This window comes from Medicago truncatula, chromosome 5, assembly GCF_003473485.1.
Source record: "Medicago truncatula cultivar Jemalong A17 chromosome 5, MtrunA17r5.0-ANR, whole genome shotgun sequence".
In the NCBI taxonomy this organism is placed as follows: domain Eukaryota; kingdom Viridiplantae; phylum Streptophyta; class Magnoliopsida; order Fabales; family Fabaceae; genus Medicago; species Medicago truncatula.
Genome location: NC_053046.1, coordinates 6,918,423 through 6,938,300, shown reverse-complemented (window position 1 = coordinate 6,938,300; position 19,878 = coordinate 6,918,423). Strand labels below are relative to the sequence as shown.

The window sequence follows — 19,878 nt, the reverse complement described above, 5'->3', positions numbered from 1 at the left end:
TCTTGATATTTCAAGGAATGTTATTCATATGAATAAATTTGATAAACTTAAAACAAACACACCCTTATATCTTTGAATCTCAAATTGCATTTGGCAATTGCAACTTACACGATGCATTGCCCGTTCGAAGCTACAAATATAAGGTACCATTTGATCCGGTTTTTTTTCAACTTTTCTACGTTTTTAAGGAGAAGCTAGGCCAAACACAATATCAATAAAGTACCTTCGAAAAAAGTACTTTTTTTAGAATGCATAAAATTGAATGGAATGAGTTTTAACCAAAAGTTGTTGAATGCTACTTCAAAAAACTATTTCTCCCCAATTTATTTCACAAGCACCTCTCTTCAACTCCCGCCGGCAACCTTTTGTTTTATTTTTTCAATATGCTTTTTTCTTCCATTTTATTTTATTTTATTTTTTTTAACCGGTCCATTTAATTTTTTAATGAGGTTCCATTAAGTTTATTATCTATTTTTTTAAGGAATTTTATTATCTTTTTATCACTTATATATTAATTTCAATATCTTTTGATCATCACAACCTCGCAAATATTTGTATTCACACGCTGTCAATGAATGACACCGAATATTTTTATTCCCTTTCTTCAACCACGGAAATACACACACACGTTAGCGTTTAGAGTAATACTTTATGTTCCTCTTTCTGTTTTTTTTTGTTATGCTAATGCGTATAATTTTTGTTAGTGTTGTGTAATGCGTATAATTATTTTTATAAAATTTTGATTTTAATTAAAAGTACAAGTGTAGTTGCCTAAAAAAATTATACTTATATATAATTTACACATTTGTATTGTAACAAACTATGCATATCTTTTTCTTATTAAAAAAACTAAACATATCTTTTTCAATGACACCAGCAATGTAACAAATATAATATTATATAATATAAATTCTTATCTTTTTAACCAACACTAAAAATATGGTATTCTTATAACAAAATTTGTTGTAGAGTATAATTGGAAAAGAAAAAACCAATTATTCTCATTATATACACACACATATACATATTATAGATATATTCTGCAGCTCCACAATTCTTTTCACTGAGGCACCTTGCGAATACCCTCTTGCCAAAATCAATCAGGTTCTTTCTTTTCATTGTTTTGTTAATTTAACTATTTATTTTATAACATTCTTTTTTCAATTGCTCATAGTTGATACCTATTAGATGTATATTATTGTATTGTATAATAATTAGATTGTTCCATGCATGTTTTATTTTTTAATCCGCTTAGTCTATTATCTATATATAAATGCAACTATGACTACCAAAGAAAATATTTCTTCTAAATCTGAAAATTTAGAAAAAGCAAAGTGGAACAATTGGAAGAACAATCGGAGTTTGGAAAAAAAAGGTGGCATATCTTATGTGATATGCGACCATTTTCACTAATCAAACAACAAAAGATCATAGTTACAACAACAGCACTCCACAACTTTATTCGAATGTGTGGAGTTGAAGATGAAGAGTTTAATAAATGTGATGTTATCTCTGAATATATGATTGAGCGTGACGAAGAAAACAATATAAATGAAGAAATCAGTTCATATAATCCAGGAAGAGTGCAAGATGGAGGTTACATGAATAAAGTTAGAAATCAAATATGAGTTGCGTTGATGGAGAGTAGAAATGTTTGAGTTTGTGATGATTTATGTCTTTTTTTAAAATAAAAGATGATTATTGTTTTTAATTTTCCAAACTACTTTGATATTATTTATGTTATTATTTGAGCCTCCTTAAATTATTTTTCCTATTCAAATATTTAACAAGTCGTTTATATGATGATACAAATTTGTATTCATGTTACACAAAATAAACGTCATTGAGTAAATATAGTATTGGTAAAAATATATCTTTTATATTTTAAACATTTTTTTATTTATTATGTTAATTCATAATGAATTCAAAGTTTTTTTTATTTATAGACAATGCATAAATATATGCAAGGTCCCAGGTTCGAACCCCAGACACCACCAAAAAATAATAAATTCAAAGTTTTGTACAATATTTTGCCAAACAGCTTTTAACTCAAAAATAACTTTAGAACTAAAAAAAAAAATAAAGAAACCGAACAGCTTTAGTCTTTTTCTTAAAAAGCTTTATTTTAAAGTAGCTTTTAGACCGAAAAAAAAAAGTCTGGCCAAACGGTACCTAAATTTACCTTTCATGAAAGGAAAAATATGTTCCAAATTCATTCAAAAAGATTCATCGTATCTACTACTATAGATAAAGCAAGTTTTACCGTTTATAAAAGACAAAATTATGATGTTTGTCTGGAAAAAAAATCGAACTACCATGTAAGGCATCTTGGAGGATTTTTTAAGTTTGATAATCATTAAAAATGGTCTTTTGTTCTCAGACTAAGTATGCATCTTGAGTGGGAACTAAGTGGTAGGTCTAGAGAAAACCAAAAACTTTATCAAGTTTTTATTTTATTTTGCTAAAGAAGTCAAACTAAAACACTAAATTTGCACCGGGGTGAATCGAACCATGTAAGGAGCTTACTCCAAGGTCCCAAGCCAACGTCATCAGGCCACCCCAAGTGAGTTTGGGAGGCAACTCCTAGAAGCTCTAATTGACAAAAAACCATAAAAATTATGCAAAAACTGAATGTAAAAGGAGGAAGTAAGCTTTACATGCTAATCGATCACAATTGAGTTAAAATTGATCCTATTTGCTTGAATGAATGTGATGAAAAAACCCAACATCGTCGAAAAACTACAAGGTTTAGGAGAAATTTCAACTTGAGTGCAAAAGAGGAAAAGTATGACGACCGTGTTCTATCATATATAAGGAGTCTTCCAGGAGATACGTACCGAAACAAGGCGACCGATAGTTATGTACCGGATGTGCTTGATATGGGTAAAATCGGAAATTCAAGGGGACTTAGAAATATTAGGGGGCTAAAAAGAAATTTTCACGATTATTTCACTCACGAGGCCCGTTAGTTCTTCTTTGGGCCTTTGTCTTCATCGTTGCAAAAAAAAAAAAAATCAAACTCACGCCTATGGCAGAAACACAAAACCCGTGCCAATTTGCTTAAACCCTAAATTTTCTGAATTGATTTCGAAAGTGAAAAAGAGAGAGAGATAATCAAAATCGCATCCATGTCAGACAGCGATTCTGATGCCCCTGAGGAATTCACAGCTGAACAGGTTTCTTCAGTTCATTTTCCAATTCCAATTTATTTGTTTCAATGAATCAAATCGAATTTACAATCTTTAATTTGTTTTTGAGATTAGTTTACTTAATCTAAGAGTGTGTATCGCAGGGTATTCAACTAGATGAAGAGATTCGAAAGACTAAAAGGGAAAACACAATCAGGTAAAACTGTGTTTACTTGGTTACCAGGATAATTGAAGTTACTGGAAGCATAATTGGAAAATAATTTTTGAGAATTTCTGTGATGTTGTTTTTGCAATATGAGTAACGTTGTTTAAAAATTTATCAATACAAATTACTATGTTTCAATATTATTTGTTTTGGGGAGAGAAGTTTTAGCTGCTTTGCAGTGACTAAGACATCGACAATCTTGATGTGGCTGCTGCTGTTTTGCCACACACTATTTAGGACAGCATGTTGTTAATTAGCTGATATAGTTGCGCTGTAGCACTTTTGCGTAGTGGAACTTTAACAGTCCGCTATTTTCCGTTGTCTGTGATCGATAATGTTGGTTACGCTGGCAGAACTTTTTTTAACATTGATAGATTATTGGATAATCTCAGGCTTGAGTAGGGATAGAGAATTCTAACTGAGTGAATTCACTCATTCATAAACATTGTTTTATAGAAAGATATGACTATGTGAGTGTCTCATTTTGCTGATTATTAATTGGTTGGCACTATGGTGCTTAATGGTTTTTTAAGAATTTGGATAAAAGATTTGGTAAATTTGAACAATATGAGATCTGATCAGTGAATATCTCAGTGTTGTCAATTGCATATTGCAAAAAATAGTGCTCTGTTCAAGTTCTGCTACTCAACTGTGCTATAGCGCTGCTAGAGTCACTATTTCACAAATATTTGTACTAAATAGCATATTGTAGAACGATAATGATTTGTTCAAATTCTGCTATGCTACCGCACCACTATAGCTGTTATTTAAATTTTAACAACACTGGAACATATGAAAAGGTTTTTCATCAAAAACATTCATGAGATGAGAGATAGTGCTTATGTCAGGATGTCGTTAGTTTCATAAATTATTATGGGCTAACCGCTGAATGGCACAGATGGGTGTAGCTAGCATATGGCTTTTGATCTGTTGTTTTGCAAATATCAACATTCCTTTATTCTCTCTTATACTGCATAATTATGGGTTAAGATCCACTTGCACGCTCTCTCGGCTTTATTTTGGACTCATGCATAACAACCACATATACTGATGTCTAATATGACTTTACATGGCAGGGTTAATATTGAAGAGAAAGAACGTCGGCGAAAATGGGCTCAAAATTTAACACCTCGACCATCTAAAGCTACTAAAAAATCTAGGGACACATCAAACACTGAATCTGAGCAAGAACCAAACACTGAATCTCAGCAAAAACCAAACACTGCTGTGGAATTTCTTCCCAAAAGCATTGTTGAAATGCTTGCAGCTAAGGAGAAGTAATGATTGGCCTCTCTTTCTCTCTTATCTAACTATGCTTTGATTCTTTAGATAAATCTTTTAAGAGGCTATAATCTGTTTGCAGAAAAAATTTATTAACTGAGACTGATGAGGAGGAAGATAAATTAAAGGCTACCACTTCAAGGAAGAGAAAATCCAAGGATTCAGGGTTAGTAGGGATTTCATCCTATCTATTTCTATACAATTATAATTATGCTTTCATGCCGCTTTTATTCCTGTAGTTATATATATTTCCTTTGTCATTTGCAGTTCTGAACCTATTATTGTGAGCAAACCAGCTCCTCCTCAATGCTTAAAGACTGCCTTAGGTTTCTTGAAAGAAAGGAAAATGTCAGTTCCAAGATCGTCTGCTGTTTTGAAGAATTCCAACCAAGCATTACGTCTACTTTCCAATTCCGGGATCATACGCCAGAAATGAGGATTTTATTCCCTTATAAATTTATAGATTTTTTTGGCCAAGGTGAGGCGTCAATGTTGCAACATGTATTTTTAACCAATCATCTTTGTTGCTTCTGTCGGTGTACTGGACTAAATTGTAACATTACTATATAATCCATGTTAGTTGAAGTTAATTATGCACTAGTGTTTTTGCCACATAGAACTCCCTGTCCAAACCCTGAAATACTTTCAGAGAAGGGAATGATAACACTGATAAAAGGGGGAGGGGTGGTGTGCACAGTAGTAAAGAAGAAGCTATAGTAACACATGGCTATTATGTTCGTGAGCAATTTAGTGAAATTGTTCCACTTAGTAAGTTATTTATTGTTCGAATCATTGTGCAAAACCTTAAACGACATATAATTTGAATTGGAAGCAATATTTTATGATGGTCAACCTGATACATGATGTTACATAAATTGGAAAAAAAAACATTAGAAGCCATTTAGCAACAAGTCAATAGGCCGCCTATTGCTCATATCTGAAAACAGTGCCAGTGGCTTGCATATATTTAAGGTGAAGAAAAAACATCATCCTGTTGTAGCCACTTCTGTTCTTGGGCTGAAGCTGAGCAGCCCCGAAAACCCTCAAAAACACTTTTGATTCTGTTTAGGGACTTCTGATGGCGAATGCGTCGTAGGACTACTTCTTTGTCGAGGGTTTGTGATGAGGATTTCGACAAGGACGATTTCAAGTGTAGCTCACTTGAGATGGCACTCTCTTCTCTTGCAGGGTTCTTGTCTTCTTGGTGATCAAGGCCACCCTTCTTGGTCTCTGATTCAGCTCTTGAAATCACAAAAGCCATTTTTCTTTCTTTCTTTCTTTTGGTTCAAGTTAGAGTGTTGAAAATTGCTGAGTCTGATGGATGTTTTCAAATTTATAAAGATATCACCAACCTTTTATAGTTTAATAATTTAGTTAAAAATGTGAGGCCAGTTGTTTTTCTATTATAGGATGTATATAGGAAGTGGTTTCACTCTCAGCTCAGGGTATCTTCCTTTGCAAATGCCTGTTGTTTTTCTCAAACAAGGGCTAGAAACACTAGTAACGTGTAACGGACAAAAAGTACATGGGCGTGGCAACTACAAAAAGGACCAATATGATTCATGACATTACCATGAAAACCACCAAAGTGATTCAGCTGCCTGTCTAGTGGGATTTCTTACAATAGATAAATAGATTACCACTTCCTATGATTCATAATTAGGTAATCGCTCCCTTAATAATATAAAACTTAATTTTAACTTGCTGTGTTAAGAAAAGTAGTTAATTTAGTTTATAAAAATAATCTGTAAAACAAATAAAGTTTATAAAAATAAGTTGTCAATATACATTTTTCTTAATCGCTTTCATAATTATCCGCCTCTAAAAAATCTACAGTATTCTATTCTTTGTACACGAGAGAGTAAAAATACCCTTTCTACCAATCTGCATGAGAGACCAAAATTTATCTTTTGCAGGAGAATGAAGTTTTGACATTTTAAAGTTTGATCGAGATGTAAATAAGTATGATTAGTGATTATTTCTATTAGGATTTGAACTCGTGCTCTTTTAGACTATTTATCCTCTAATTGAAGTTTGTTAATAATTTGAATTCAGTCACTTGGTTAATTTTTCTTGTTTGTGTAAAATAAGTTGGACTGTTTTTGCAATAAAATAACACATTAAACAATGTAAAATGAGTTTTGAAAAAAGAGATATCAATATAAAAAGGACAGAGGGTATAGATAACTCTAATAAATTAATGTTACTCTTTTTTTAGAGGTAATATTACACTTTTATTTATGGGTAATGTTAACCGGTGCCCCTAATTTAGAAGCATATATAGTATGTATTGCCTCAGAAATTGTGTTGTCAATTCCTTAAAAGTCAATAAAGTGTATTTTTTATTTTAAAACTTTCTTTTTCTGATTCCCTTAACCAGTTACTTGTTCATTGGTTATATATTCATCATACTAGTTAACATGACCCTTTATTTATTGATATATGATACTGTAAATGATTGTGATAAAAACTCTTAAATCAAGTTATTTAAAGTTACATAGATACTCTTTCCGTCCCAAATTGTATGTCGTTTTGGCCATTTCACGCATATTAAGAAATGTAATTAATATTGTGTGAGAAATAGATATTATGAATTGTTTTACAAAATTGTCCTTAATAAATGATATGATAAATGAAAGAATTGAAAGAAAAAAGAGTAATAAATAGTTAAGGATATAATAGGAAAAATAACATTAATGTTTCATTAGTATTGTAAAGTGACATACTATAATATAAGACAATTTTTTTTCTTCTAAAGTGACATACAATTTGGGACGGAGGGAATATCAACTTAAAAAAAAAAAAAAAAGGGACAAATATTAAAAATATCTTATATGCAATATAAAAGTGTCTTCTTTTATTTTTAACGATGATAAGTGAGAGGATGGATGATATGGAAGTTGGAATTTAACTTCTTTTTTTTTTTGAGAGGAAGTTGGAATTTTACTTGGATGCTATCGTATACCTTATTAAATTTTTGCACAGTCACTATATCAAAATCGATTGAAATTCAAAGTAGATATAGAAGGGGGATGGGTGACGTTGCGTGATAACTCTTGGATGAAGACAAACTGAGGAGAAAAACAATGGGCTAAGCTGTTTTCGTTTTCCAAGTTGGCTTGTGGGGATTCTCCTTAGATTAATGTCCTTCTCATTGGATAGTATACTTTTTTAGGTTACAGCAATATCCATTGAGCTACATACATATAAATCACATGCCAGAATACAATATTGGAAATTTTGAATTGTGAATTTTGATAGATATTTCCATGCAGTAATGAGATAATTTTGAATTTTGTCTTTACTAAAATATAAGATATCGTTTGATAATTTCCATTTTCCCTTAAAGTGGATGGGCAATACCATGTGTTATCATTCTGTTTTTCAATAGAATCCCTCTATTAGAAGTAACCTTACCCGAGGCACATCATATGTTAAATATAAATATCTCATTCAGTTGGAATTTTAACATTGATCCATCACATTGTGAGAATTTAGCTAGCACTTTTTGCTAACCTAAAATCCCAATAGTTTTAATTATTGTAATAGCGAGGTATTAGCCATTGAATGAAGCTATTTTATCCTAAGAATAACAAATATCACTGCTTTTTATGGATACTTGTTCCACGAAAAACAAAATTATTGTTTAAAGGAAAATACTAAAGAATGCTCTAAGGCTTTGTTTGCGAGTTTTGAGGGGAAGGAAAGGAAAGACTAAGGAGGGGAAGGGAAGGAAAGGGAGGGAAGAGAGAAAAGAGGGAAAACCTTCCCCTTGTTTGAGAGTTAAAAAGCCAATAAGGTAAGGAGATGGAGGGTTTATGTTATAATTTTACTATTTTACCCTTTTTCCTCTTAAAATCAAAACATTGTTATACTTCGTAATTTAACTTCTAATTTATTCAAAACAACTTATCTCATGAAAAACAAATTATTACGATCTATTGTCAAAGTTTATTTTTAAAAAACAACTTATTTATATAAAAAAAAAAAGCTTATTACAATCACTTTTTAAAAACAACTTATTTATACAAAACAACTTATTACGGCCTCTTTTTAAAAAACAGCTTATCTTATGAAAAATAAATTATTACGATCTTTTTTAAAAAAACAACTTATTTATACAAAACAGCTTATTATTACCTCATTTAAAAAAAAACAGCTTATTTAAAACAGCTTAATACGATATCTTTTTCAAAAACTGCTTATTCAAAACAACTTATTTATACAAAACAGCTTATTACGACATCTTTTTCAAAAACATCTTATTCTAAACAGCTTATTTACGCAAAAACAGCTTAATACGATCTCTTTTTCAAATATAGCTTATTCAAAACAGCTTATTTATACAAAATAGCATATTACGACCTCATTTTCTAAAACCGCTTGAATAAATGAGCAGTTTTAGAAAATGAGGTCGTAATATGCTGTTTTGTATAAATAAGCTGTTTTGAATAAGCTGTATTTGAAAAAGAGATCGTATTAAGCTGTTTTGCATAAATAAGTTGTTTTGAATAAGCGGTTTTTGAAAACGAGGTCGTAATAAGTTGTTTTATATAAATAAGCAGTTTTGAATAAGCTGTTTTTGAAAATGAGGTCCTATTAAGCTGTTTTGTATAAATAAGTTGTTTTGAATAAGCGGTTTTTGAAAATGAGGTCGTAATAAGCTGTTTTGTATAAATAAGCTGTTTTGAATAAGATGTTTTTGAAAAAGAGATCGTATTAAGCTGTTTTGCATAAATAAGTTGTTTTGAATAAGCTGTTTTTGAAAATGAGGTCGTAATAAGCTCTTTTGTATAAATAAGTTGTTTTGAATAAGCGATTTTTGAAAATGAGGTCGTAATAAGCTGTTTTATATAAATAAGTTGTTTTGAATAAGAAGTTTTTGAAAATGAGGTCGTAATAAGTTGTTTTGTATAAATAAGTTGTTTTGAATAAGCGGTTTTTGAAAATGAGGTTGTAATAAGCTGTTTTGTATAAATAAGTTGTTTTTAAAAAGATTGTATTAATTTTAGTAATGTCTAAAATTGGAATTTTGAATTATTAAGAGGGCAAAATTGTCAATTTGTATGTTTAACCCCCCAAAACCCCCAATTTGGGGGAACTTTAAAATTGGACAAATGAAGCCCTTCAAAACCCCTCAAAACCTTTCCCTTTGTTTTTTTAAAACTCACAAACAAGGATTTACCACTCCATAAGCCTTTCCTTCCATTCCTCTCCCCTTCAAAATCCAACTCGCAAACAAAACTTAAGAATATTGTTTAAAAGAAAAAAATAGAAATATTTTATTAAAAAAATGGTGAATTCAACTTTTTAAAAGTTCTTTTAAAAGTTAAATAATTGTTGTTTCTAATACAAATTTACTACTATTAGTTTCCTTTAACAAGTGGCCTAATTGTTTTTTTTTTGAACAAGTGGTCTAATTGATATCATAACCCTTGTTTAAAAGAGTTTGATCATAGTTATAGTAAGTACTACTATCACAAGTATAACTTTTTCTCAATGTTCATTTTCTTTAGTAATTTGTTGTTGTGAATATTTGTTTTCATCTTCATCCTTTTTCTAGTTTATTCCATCTGGTCAGTCATATTCTTTTTTCTAGCTTATTCCATTTGGTCATTTATATTAAATTACATGATTTTTTAAGCTTCAACCAAGATTTTTCCAATCTCTAATCACCTCATTTACTAGTTGACTAACACGATTTGAAGAAAATAACTTAAACCAAAACAATACACTTTTTTTTCCCAACCTCTACATAAATTATACAATATCCCTACTAACTGAGCTAAACTCATAGAGACCACTTTATCTAAATTAGTCATTTTCTAACATATTTTTCTCCATTTGACAATGTCATTTGATAGATAAACAAAACGTCTATTATTTTCATCTTTCCGAAATATTGGAAATCGTCATGCCTAATCGGACCCTTTTCTATCATTAGATCTTAAACTTTTCGTCAGTATTTTTTTTTTTATTGTACTGGATCATAAGTGCTTGTAGGAGCTTTTTTTTTTTTTTTTTACAAAAAGTAATTGTAGGAACTTAACTAAATGTAATAATATGCTCGATTTCTCATCATTCCATTATGTTTTTAATTGGAATTATGACTATTTGTGTTTCTGATATTATCAATATTACTGTTCTGCTTCTATCACTTTTTCATCAATTGAACTTTTTTTTTATGTCTCTCTAAATCTAACAGTACAATCGTGTCATTATATTGTTGTAGTTGTAGAGTAACCGGATTGTTAAGAGTCTCACATAGGATATGAGATGATTGACAATGTGTTTATAAGTGGGGACAATTCTCACCTCACAAGCAGTTTTGTGAGGTTGTGTTAGGCTCAACCACGATTTTTAAGATGGTATCAAAGCCTCTTCAAGATCCATTGAGTCATCTGCTATCAGGTTTCCGCTTTCGGACCACTCACCATTTATGTCCACGAACCAAGCCCAATAGTGCTGGTCGTGATGGTGTGTGTTAAGAGTCCCACATCAAATAAGAGATGACCTGACAATGTGTTTATTAGTGGGGGCAATCCTCACCTTAAAAGCCGGTTTTGTAAATATGAGTTAGGCCCCAAATTTCAACATGTATTAGAGCTTGTCGAATTTAAAAACCACCTACCTATTCACGCATCAAGCCCAAAGAGTGTTGGGTGTGATTGGGATGTATTGGGAAAAACCTAAGACTCACATCATATAGATAAAATTCTTGATAAGAGTATAAAGAGGAGACAATGATCACCTTATAAGTTGGTTTTTTATGGATGAGTTAGACCCCAAATTTCACCTTAAAAGCCGGTTTTGTAAATATGAGTTAGGCCCCAAATTTCAACATGTATTAGAGCTTGTCGAATTTAAAAACCACCTACCTATTCACGCATCAAGCCCAAAGAGTGTTGGGTGTGACTGGGATGTATTGGGAAAAACCTAAGACTAACATCATATAGATAAAACTCTTGATAAGAGTATAAAGAGGAGACAATGATCACCTTATAAATTGGTTTTTTATGGATGAGTTAGGCCTCAAATTTCAACATGCACACAAAATGAACTTCTTTTTTATTTTGATATCAAAATGAGACTATACTTGTAACATGCTTAATTATTTCCTAAAGTGAGTTAAGATATAATAACAAATAGTGATACATCAGAGGAAAAATATATTTTATTGATATAAAACTATAATGAGAGAAATAAGTATTACAAAATGAAAAGAAATATAATTAATATTTTATTGATATTTGAAAATGTAACATATTCTCCTTTCAAAAACAAATCCTCTAACATGAAACAACCAAAAGAAGCCAATTATCACACACCCTAAAAATACAAGAGGCGACAATTTTAGTAAATTGACCAAATCAAATGTGATTTAGACGGGTCAAATAATCCCATTGACTCATTCCAAATCTAAATTTACACAATTACCTTGTTTAGTCATTCAATTACCACCTAATCCTAACACAACATGACATGGCATAACACAATTATCCTTAACAAGCAACACAATTACATGCCTAACAAACCACCTTGTCTGTCATTCATTTCTTACATCAAACCAAACCAAACCATATTGTCTATTCTCAACCTTCCTTTCATGTTATGTAAAACAAACAAAACCTTAATTTCTCTTCTTTTCCTTTATCCTCTTTATTCCATCCAGCTCCAAAGCTACAATAAATATAATTTATCATTTCTTTTATGTAACTTTGCATGAGAGGAAGTAAGGAATAAATAACTAATCAACATTATTAGCAATGACAGGGTCATCAAGAAAAGGACATACATTCTTGGATGAAGGAAGCGTTCATGGTAGAAGATTTGGCAAATTGAAAAAAGACGAATTTGACGGTTACAACTCCGACAACCATCCTCGAAAAAACAGCCCTATCAAAACAACTGATGCACCCCATTTAGATCCTCAAATGGCATCAGATAATTCACCTTATGATGCATCTCTTTCACCATTATCAAAATCACCATGGCATGTTAATGAAGAAGCTTCGTCTAGCGAAGAAGCTCTTGTTGGTTCATTAGTTCGCGAAGAAGGTCATATTTACTCGCTTGCAGCGACGAAGGATTTATTATACACCGGTTCTGATAGTAAAAACATTCGTGTTTGGAAGAATCAAAAGGAATTCGCGGGTTTTAAATCAAATAGTGGTTTAGTTAAAGCAATTGTTATAGCCGGTGAGAAGATTCTCACCGGCCATCAAGATGGAAGAATTCGTGTTTGGAGAGTTTCAAACAAGAATGAACAAACTTATAGAAGAGCCGCGACATTGCCTACGCTAAGAAACTATATCAAATGTTCAATGAAACCGAGTAATTATGTTGAGGTTAGAAGACACCGTAATGTTTTGTGGATTAAACATTATGATGCAATTTCGTGTTTAAGTCTAACGGAAGATCTTTCGTTAATTTACTCTGCTTCGTGGGATAAGACTTTTAAGGTTTGGCGTGCTTCAAATTACAAATGTTTAGAATCAGTAACAGCTCATGATGACGCTGTTAACGCGCTAGTTGTTGGATTTGATGGTTTGGTTTTTACCGGTTCAGCTGATGGAACAGTTAAGATTTGGCGGCGTGAGATGCAAGGAAAAGGAACAAAACATTTCTTTTCACAGACATTGTTGAAACAAGAATGTGCAGTAACAGCTTTAACATTAAATTCTGATGGGACGTTTTTATACGCGGGTTCTTCAGATGGGTTGGTCAATTATTGGGTCCGCGAAACGAATTTGGAACATTGTGGAATTTTGAGGGGTCATAAATTGGCGGTTTTGTGTTTGGTGGCGGCTGGAAGTTTGGTGTTTAGTGGTTCTGCTGACATGGCAATTTGTGTGTGGAAACGATCGATTACTAATGAACATGTTTGTATGTCAGTGTTGAGTGGACATACTGGACCGGTGAAGTGTCTCGCTGCTGAGAAGGATCTCGATGTGATGTTACACGAGCGAAAGTGGATTTTGTATAGTGGAAGTTTGGATAAGTCCGTTAAGGTTTGGAAGGTTAAGGAGAATGCGCCCCCCGGACAACAAACTCACCAACAAGCACCACGACTTAGTGTTAGTAGTGGTGAGTTTCCTAGAGTGTCGTCGTTGCGAAAAATGGGATCACGAAGATACTAGCATTTGTGTTCATGATTGAATGAATGATGATGTTGCATATTTTTTAATTTGATTACTGGAACTATTTGTTGCTGAGTTTAATGTGCAAATGTATGTACTAGATTAGTTAATTAATTAGTTAGTCTTTGGGGGTATAGAGGATAAATTAATGTTTATATTGCTAACTCATAAATTTTTCTGTCTTGATTGTGAATTGTAAATGTAATTATGACTTTCTTCTCTTGGTTTTGTTGTTGATTCTTGGTGTGATGATAAAAGTAAATGCTCAAAGGGTTATCGTTAATTACGTGCATATAGAGCTAGCAATGTAGTAGACGTAGTGCATGGAAGGTTGGATTTCTCAAATTTACATTTTCCACAATAATTTTAGTATATTTCCTTTGTCTTTCCCCTTCTTCAACAAGCGTTAGAAACTCTATTTTCCTCTCTTCTCAATTGCTACTCACCCATGCCATCGCCCATCATCTTTTTTATGGAAAATATCTCATGATAAGATTTTAACTAATTAAGAAATGTATTCATAGATGCATGACAAGAGATAAGTTAAGTCCTATACGTGGTGAGACTATCCTAAAACTTTTATTCATGGTTTAAGAGATTGTGAAGAAGCATAAATATTATGGAAATGATCTTATCTCCCAAGATGTTTGGAGTAAGTAAGTTTTTCGGTCTTGGGTTGAATCAATGGTTTGATTGGAATGTCACAACTCCTAATATTGGTACTACACGTGACAATTGACAAACTTTCTCTGGAGTTGCTATTTATGTGCTTTGGAAAGATAGAAATAGTTTGGTGTTCAATAGGAAGTCTATGATTGACAATCAACTTCTCTTAATTTCAAACCAAGCTAGTTTCGTTATCTCCTCTTCCAATTGTAGTGTGGATTCTCAATCTCATTCCATAGGATGTAGCATTGAGATATCTTGGACACCTCCACCGCATGATTATTACAAGATTATTAATATTGATGGATCTCATAAAAAGTCTTTTAAGGATTTCTACTTATGGAGGTTTGATTAGAGATTCTCATGGTAAGTTCATATGTTACTTCTATAATAGACTTGAATGTTGCTATGCTTTGTGGGCAAAACTCAACCTTCGAATTGGGATAGATATGTCAAGTCACTTAAATATTAAAAAAAATAGTAAATAGACAATTACCCACCTGAAATTGTAAGTTTCGTCAATTACCCTCCTGAAATTGCACAATGTTAATCAATTTACCCCCTCCGTCAAATTCTTCTGTTAGCCAACATGACGTTTTGCAAATAACCCCTGAAGTTTTGCACTTATGTGCAAAATGCCCCCTGAACTTGAAAATTAATATTTTTTTTCTTATCCTTAAAAGTGACTGCATTATCACTTAATTGTAGAGCATATTAGCTAAGTTTTGACGGTATACAACCATATATGTTCCCTGAAACGATCAAACATTAATCATGTATTAGAGCCTAATGATATGAAAGTCAACATAACAAAGTACAACCACACCTGTCAGATGGAAAACTAATGCATGACATACATAATGAAGCACATAAATGACATATGATTGACATAACCAAGACGTCAAAATATATGGCTTTGTTATTGCTAATTTTAACCACACCAAAAATTCCCACTTCCTTTATATTGAGAGCACTGCACACTCTACACCAACACACTTCTCTCACTTTTAAGAAAAAATACATAAACTTGTTACTTCTCTCACTTTATAAAATAGGCTTAATACATGATTTGGTCCCTTAACTTATTTTTGAATTTCATTTTGGTCCCTTAACTTTAAACCGTCTCAATTTGGTCCCATAATTTTACCTCCGTTTACCTAAGTGGTCCCTTCTGTTAAAAAAACTAACAGAAGGGACCACTTAGGTAAACGGAGGTAAAGTTATGGGACCAAATTGAGACGGTTTAAAGTCAAGGGACCAAAATGAAATTCAAAAATAAGTTAAGGGACCAAAGCATGTACTAAGCCTTATAAAATATCTTGAAGGAATCATGGTCTTCTTCCCCACGTTAGGATTCAAAGAAATGATAATAATATTATATTATGTATATTTCATTATTTTTTTTAAGAGAATAAAAAAACATGATAGCCACCATCGTTTTGATCTCTAATGGGGTGAAAGACAACTTGAAAAAGAAAAAACAACATATGATGTTGGAACAAAGAAATGCTTTTATGTTTGTTTTGTAAATATTCGTGAGTTTTGAACATTATTGTAAGGTTTACCAAATACTGCCAACTTGTTCTACCATACTGCCAATATATAGTTGTAATCGTCAAAACTTAGCTAATATGCTCTACAATTGAGTGATAATGCAGTCATTTTAAGGATAAGAAAAAAATATAAATTTTCAAGTTCAAGAGACATTTTGCACATAAGCGCAAAACTTTAGGAGTATTTGCAAAACGTCATGTTGACTAACAGAAGAATTTGACGGATAGGGTAAATTGATTAACGTTGTGCAATTTCAAGTGGTAATTGAAGTTTTGTTAATTTCAGGAGGTAATTGACGAAACTTACAATTTCAGGCGGGTAATTGCCTACTCATTAAAAAATATTATTTTTAAAATGGATTCTCCTGTTGTTTGGATATTGTGATGCATTCATCCAATCTTTCTTTTAAGAGGTGCTTTCTCTTCTCCACTGCCCTGGACAGAGAATATATGTTTGTCGTATGTATCATCATGAAGCTAATTGATGTGTTACCTATTAGCGAGTCTCGAACGCTCTTCTCTAAATTTTGATCGTAGCTTATTTGATGTTTTTTCTCCTACCTTAAAACTTCGATGTTTTTTCTCCTACCTTAAAACTTCTATCTATTAAAAGATAATGTAAGAGAGGTTAGTTTTGCCTTGTTTAGTTTCTAACTGAAAATCTATTTTCTCATAAAAAAAAGAAGTTGAAACTCCCGAATGACAAACGGAAGACTCCAATTGAGGAAGGATTCACACGCAACACAGTGGTGAAAAACTCATGTCGAGAGGTCGAATCAGAATCCAGCAACGTGCAACTATATTGCTTGTAACACAGCACACTTGAAAAGGAAAACGTAAGAAACAAAATAACAACAAACAACAAAAAGATAAAAAAAAAAAAAAAAGCTGAATAACTAATTAGATTATATGCTGAGCATTGCTTTATGGTAGACCGCCTGCACTTGATTTTTCTGCAATCATATTCATCTTGTTCACATACCCAAAAGGAAAAAATGACCTCAGTAACCGTACTGGTTCCATTATTATCGTTTTTTTTCCTTCTCCAAGTGTTCCCCAATAACCAAGCTTTTCCATTTTCATGGGATTGGGGCATGTTGTTTCTTCAATTAGAAAACCCACCAAAAACTTATTTTATTTCCTTGTTTTCATAATTATTTTATTTGATTGTTCCATTGATTCATAATTCTGCTGTTTTTTTGGTTTCTCAGATTTAACTTTAGTCTTTAGCTTTTGAAAATATTTGATAAAAAAGAAATTGATGAATATAAAGAAAAATATCATGGCAACAATAACTTTCTCTTTAAATCTCAGAAATAATACCCATGTTTACAATTTGCTTCCTGGAAATTTAAAGAGGTTCCTCCAATTGCAATTTTCTATTGTATCAGAAAAATGGCTATGGAGTGAGTAGAAATTTATGTGACCTCATGTGGACTTAATATGTTCATTTAAGAAAGGTTGTTGTTGCCGTGATTTAACAGATTTGGATATTTTCTACTTGTGGTTTTTTAGATTTGAGCTTGTATCATAAAAAATTGATGAAGGTGAAGATTCTTTAAAGAACACATGAAGATAAATAGTATTTAATTTTTAATTAAAAAAGACTAAAATATGGTTTTGGTCCCTGCAAATATGTCTCGTTTTGGTTTTAGTCCCTGTAAAAAAAAATTGTTGTTTTTGGTCCATGCAAAATATTTTATTTTTGGAAATAGTCCCGGACTATTTCCAAAAATAAAATATTTTGCAGGGACCTTTTTCAAAATCAAAAGATTTTGCAGGGACTATTTCTCTAATAAATGTTTAAGTCATCATGTGACACATGTGCAAATTATCACAAAAGTGGAGCCAGGGACCAAAACCAAAATGAGACATATTTGCAGGGACCAAAAACAACAAATTTTTTTTTGCAGGGACTAAAACCAAAACGAGGCATATTTGCAGGGACCAAAACCATATTTTAGCCATTAAAAAATTATCTAATTTAACATGTTAATCTGGGTTTCAATGTTTGAATTCGAAAGTGTTTGAAGGTTTGAGGTTTTTGAAGTCACACATTGTGATAACACTTATGTGACATAGAGTTTGGTGACATTGACCAATCACAAGCATTGTGACATTGTGATTGACTAATGTCAACTAACTCTATGTCATACAAGTGCTACCCGACATATTGAGAACTTTGATGTTGGTGGTGGGGACATGAAAGAGAGAGGATGAAATATAATGTAAAATTAATCTAGTGTTGAAGGAATATGGTAAGAGGGTGTTCTTTATTTGATCCAATGTTTAAGATTTAATTTCCCATGGTGGAAAACAACTCTCCATTCCCATGTTAAATCTCACCTATAGAATATAAAAATTCTAACACATCCTTCACATTCCTTCATTCATTCACTAATAATTGAACATGTCATAGTAATGGAGTGCTTTTTGTTCGTGGGTGACTGGGTTTTATGTAGCACCAAAACCTGGACCACCCCACCCTTTTTTGGTTCAAAAAGGAAATTAGATGAAAGGGATTTCCCCCACTTCTTTAATTAAAATATATACTATAAGAGACGTATAGAAAAAGAAAAAAACCTTATAAAGTAACATAAATAATGTAGTACTGTAACAAAAAATCTAATTAAAAGATTAGTTAGTAATTATAGTAATTAATAGATAGAAAAACAAGATTGGATAGGATAGGATGCCAACTTCAGCTATGCAAAAGGACAAAGTGGTGGGCAAACTCCAAACCCCACATTCGCCAAACAAAAAGCACAAAGATTCCAATTCCACATTTCCCGTTTCACTTTCCTGTAACCTGTTCTCCTTTCTTTTTCACTTCTGTTCCACCACTACACTATACCCTATTCCTTCACCTTACATCATTATCACTATATTATATCATTATTCTACTTATTATTAAACAATATTACTATTATTACCAAATGATAACTAGGTTCCCTTAAAAAAAATTATAACTAAATTTTTTAAGAGACTAAAATGGAATATATTACCATAACAATACTAAAATGGAATATATTACCACAACAAAAAGGTCTTCCTAGCATAAGGTGTGTCGAGGAAAAAACAACAGAGTGTAAACAATATTTACAAACCAAAAGTTGGAAAAAAAACATAACAAATTTTGAGTTCATTTAGTTCGTACGAGATTATAACTAAGTTAGTTGAGTTCGTAACAAATTGGTTCATGCATCGTAACGACCGAATTCACTCTCATGTTTAGGGTCAAGTTGACGAGTAATATACATTAAGACATGTCTTAAGCATGTGAAACCTAATTTATATAGACTTTTTGTTTAAAAAAAAAAAAAAATTGGTGAAGAGATGACGCCTCAATTTATATTAAAGAGACTTTGAGACTTAAATAACATTTACAATTACAACAATTTGAGGAAAAATAGACTTTTATTTATTAAAGAAAAACTCATTTGATCAAACTCCAAATTATTATAAAACCAAACATATGAGCTCAAGTTGTGAATGAACTCCGACAAGTATAAATTGTTTACATAAGTTTGATTCTTATATAAAACCGTTTTTTGATAAGTCTTTACTTATGTCTCCATCTCTACCTAATTTCATCTTAGCATACTCCTTCCGGTCCTGTTTACAATACAAAGTTGACTTTTTAGATATATTGAATAATGTATGCATCTAGTCAAGAATCTAAATCAAATACATAAATTATTTAATGTATCTAAAAAATAAATTGTTTCTTGTAAATAAAACGGAGGGAGTACTATTTTCTCTCGAGAATCGGAGGGTTGAAAACAAAACTCCAAACTAGAATATTAATACTTCATTAATACAAAAAAAAAAAATCACTGTTAATAAAAAAATCACCTTAAAATTACCTTTTTGTTTTTCCTTTT

General features: G+C 31.7%; 3 protein-coding genes across 3 annotated transcripts; 2 read left to right on the top strand and 1 right to left on the bottom strand.

Moving 5' to 3' along the window:
• The first annotated feature begins 3,016 nt into the window (after positions 1-3,016).
• LOC11415556 (nucleolar protein 58) lies at positions 3,017-5,247 on the top strand. Its single transcript, XM_003611801.4, has 5 exons — positions 3,017-3,176; positions 3,293-3,345; positions 4,431-4,631; positions 4,718-4,801; positions 4,903-5,247. Exons 1-5 carry the CDS (start codon positions 3,129-3,131, stop codon positions 5,069-5,071), a joined length of 555 nt encoding a protein of 184 aa, XP_003611849.1. The 5' UTR covers positions 3,017-3,128; the 3' UTR covers positions 5,072-5,247.
• Positions 5,248-5,427: 180 nt separating this feature from the next.
• Positions 5,428-5,987, bottom strand: LOC11413487 (uncharacterized). The gene has a single exon (XM_003611800.3). The coding sequence runs from the start codon at positions 5,894-5,896 to the stop codon at positions 5,603-5,605; it is 294 nt and encodes a 97-aa protein (XP_003611848.1). The 5' UTR covers positions 5,897-5,987; the 3' UTR covers positions 5,428-5,602.
• Positions 5,988-11,994: 6,007 nt separating this feature from the next.
• Positions 11,995-13,994, top strand: LOC11411961 (protein JINGUBANG). Its single transcript, XM_003611798.4, has one exon. It carries the CDS (start codon positions 12,402-12,404, stop codon positions 13,773-13,775), a length of 1,374 nt encoding a protein of 457 aa, XP_003611846.1. The 5' UTR covers positions 11,995-12,401; the 3' UTR covers positions 13,776-13,994.
• The last annotated feature ends 5,884 nt before the right edge of the window (positions 13,995-19,878 follow it).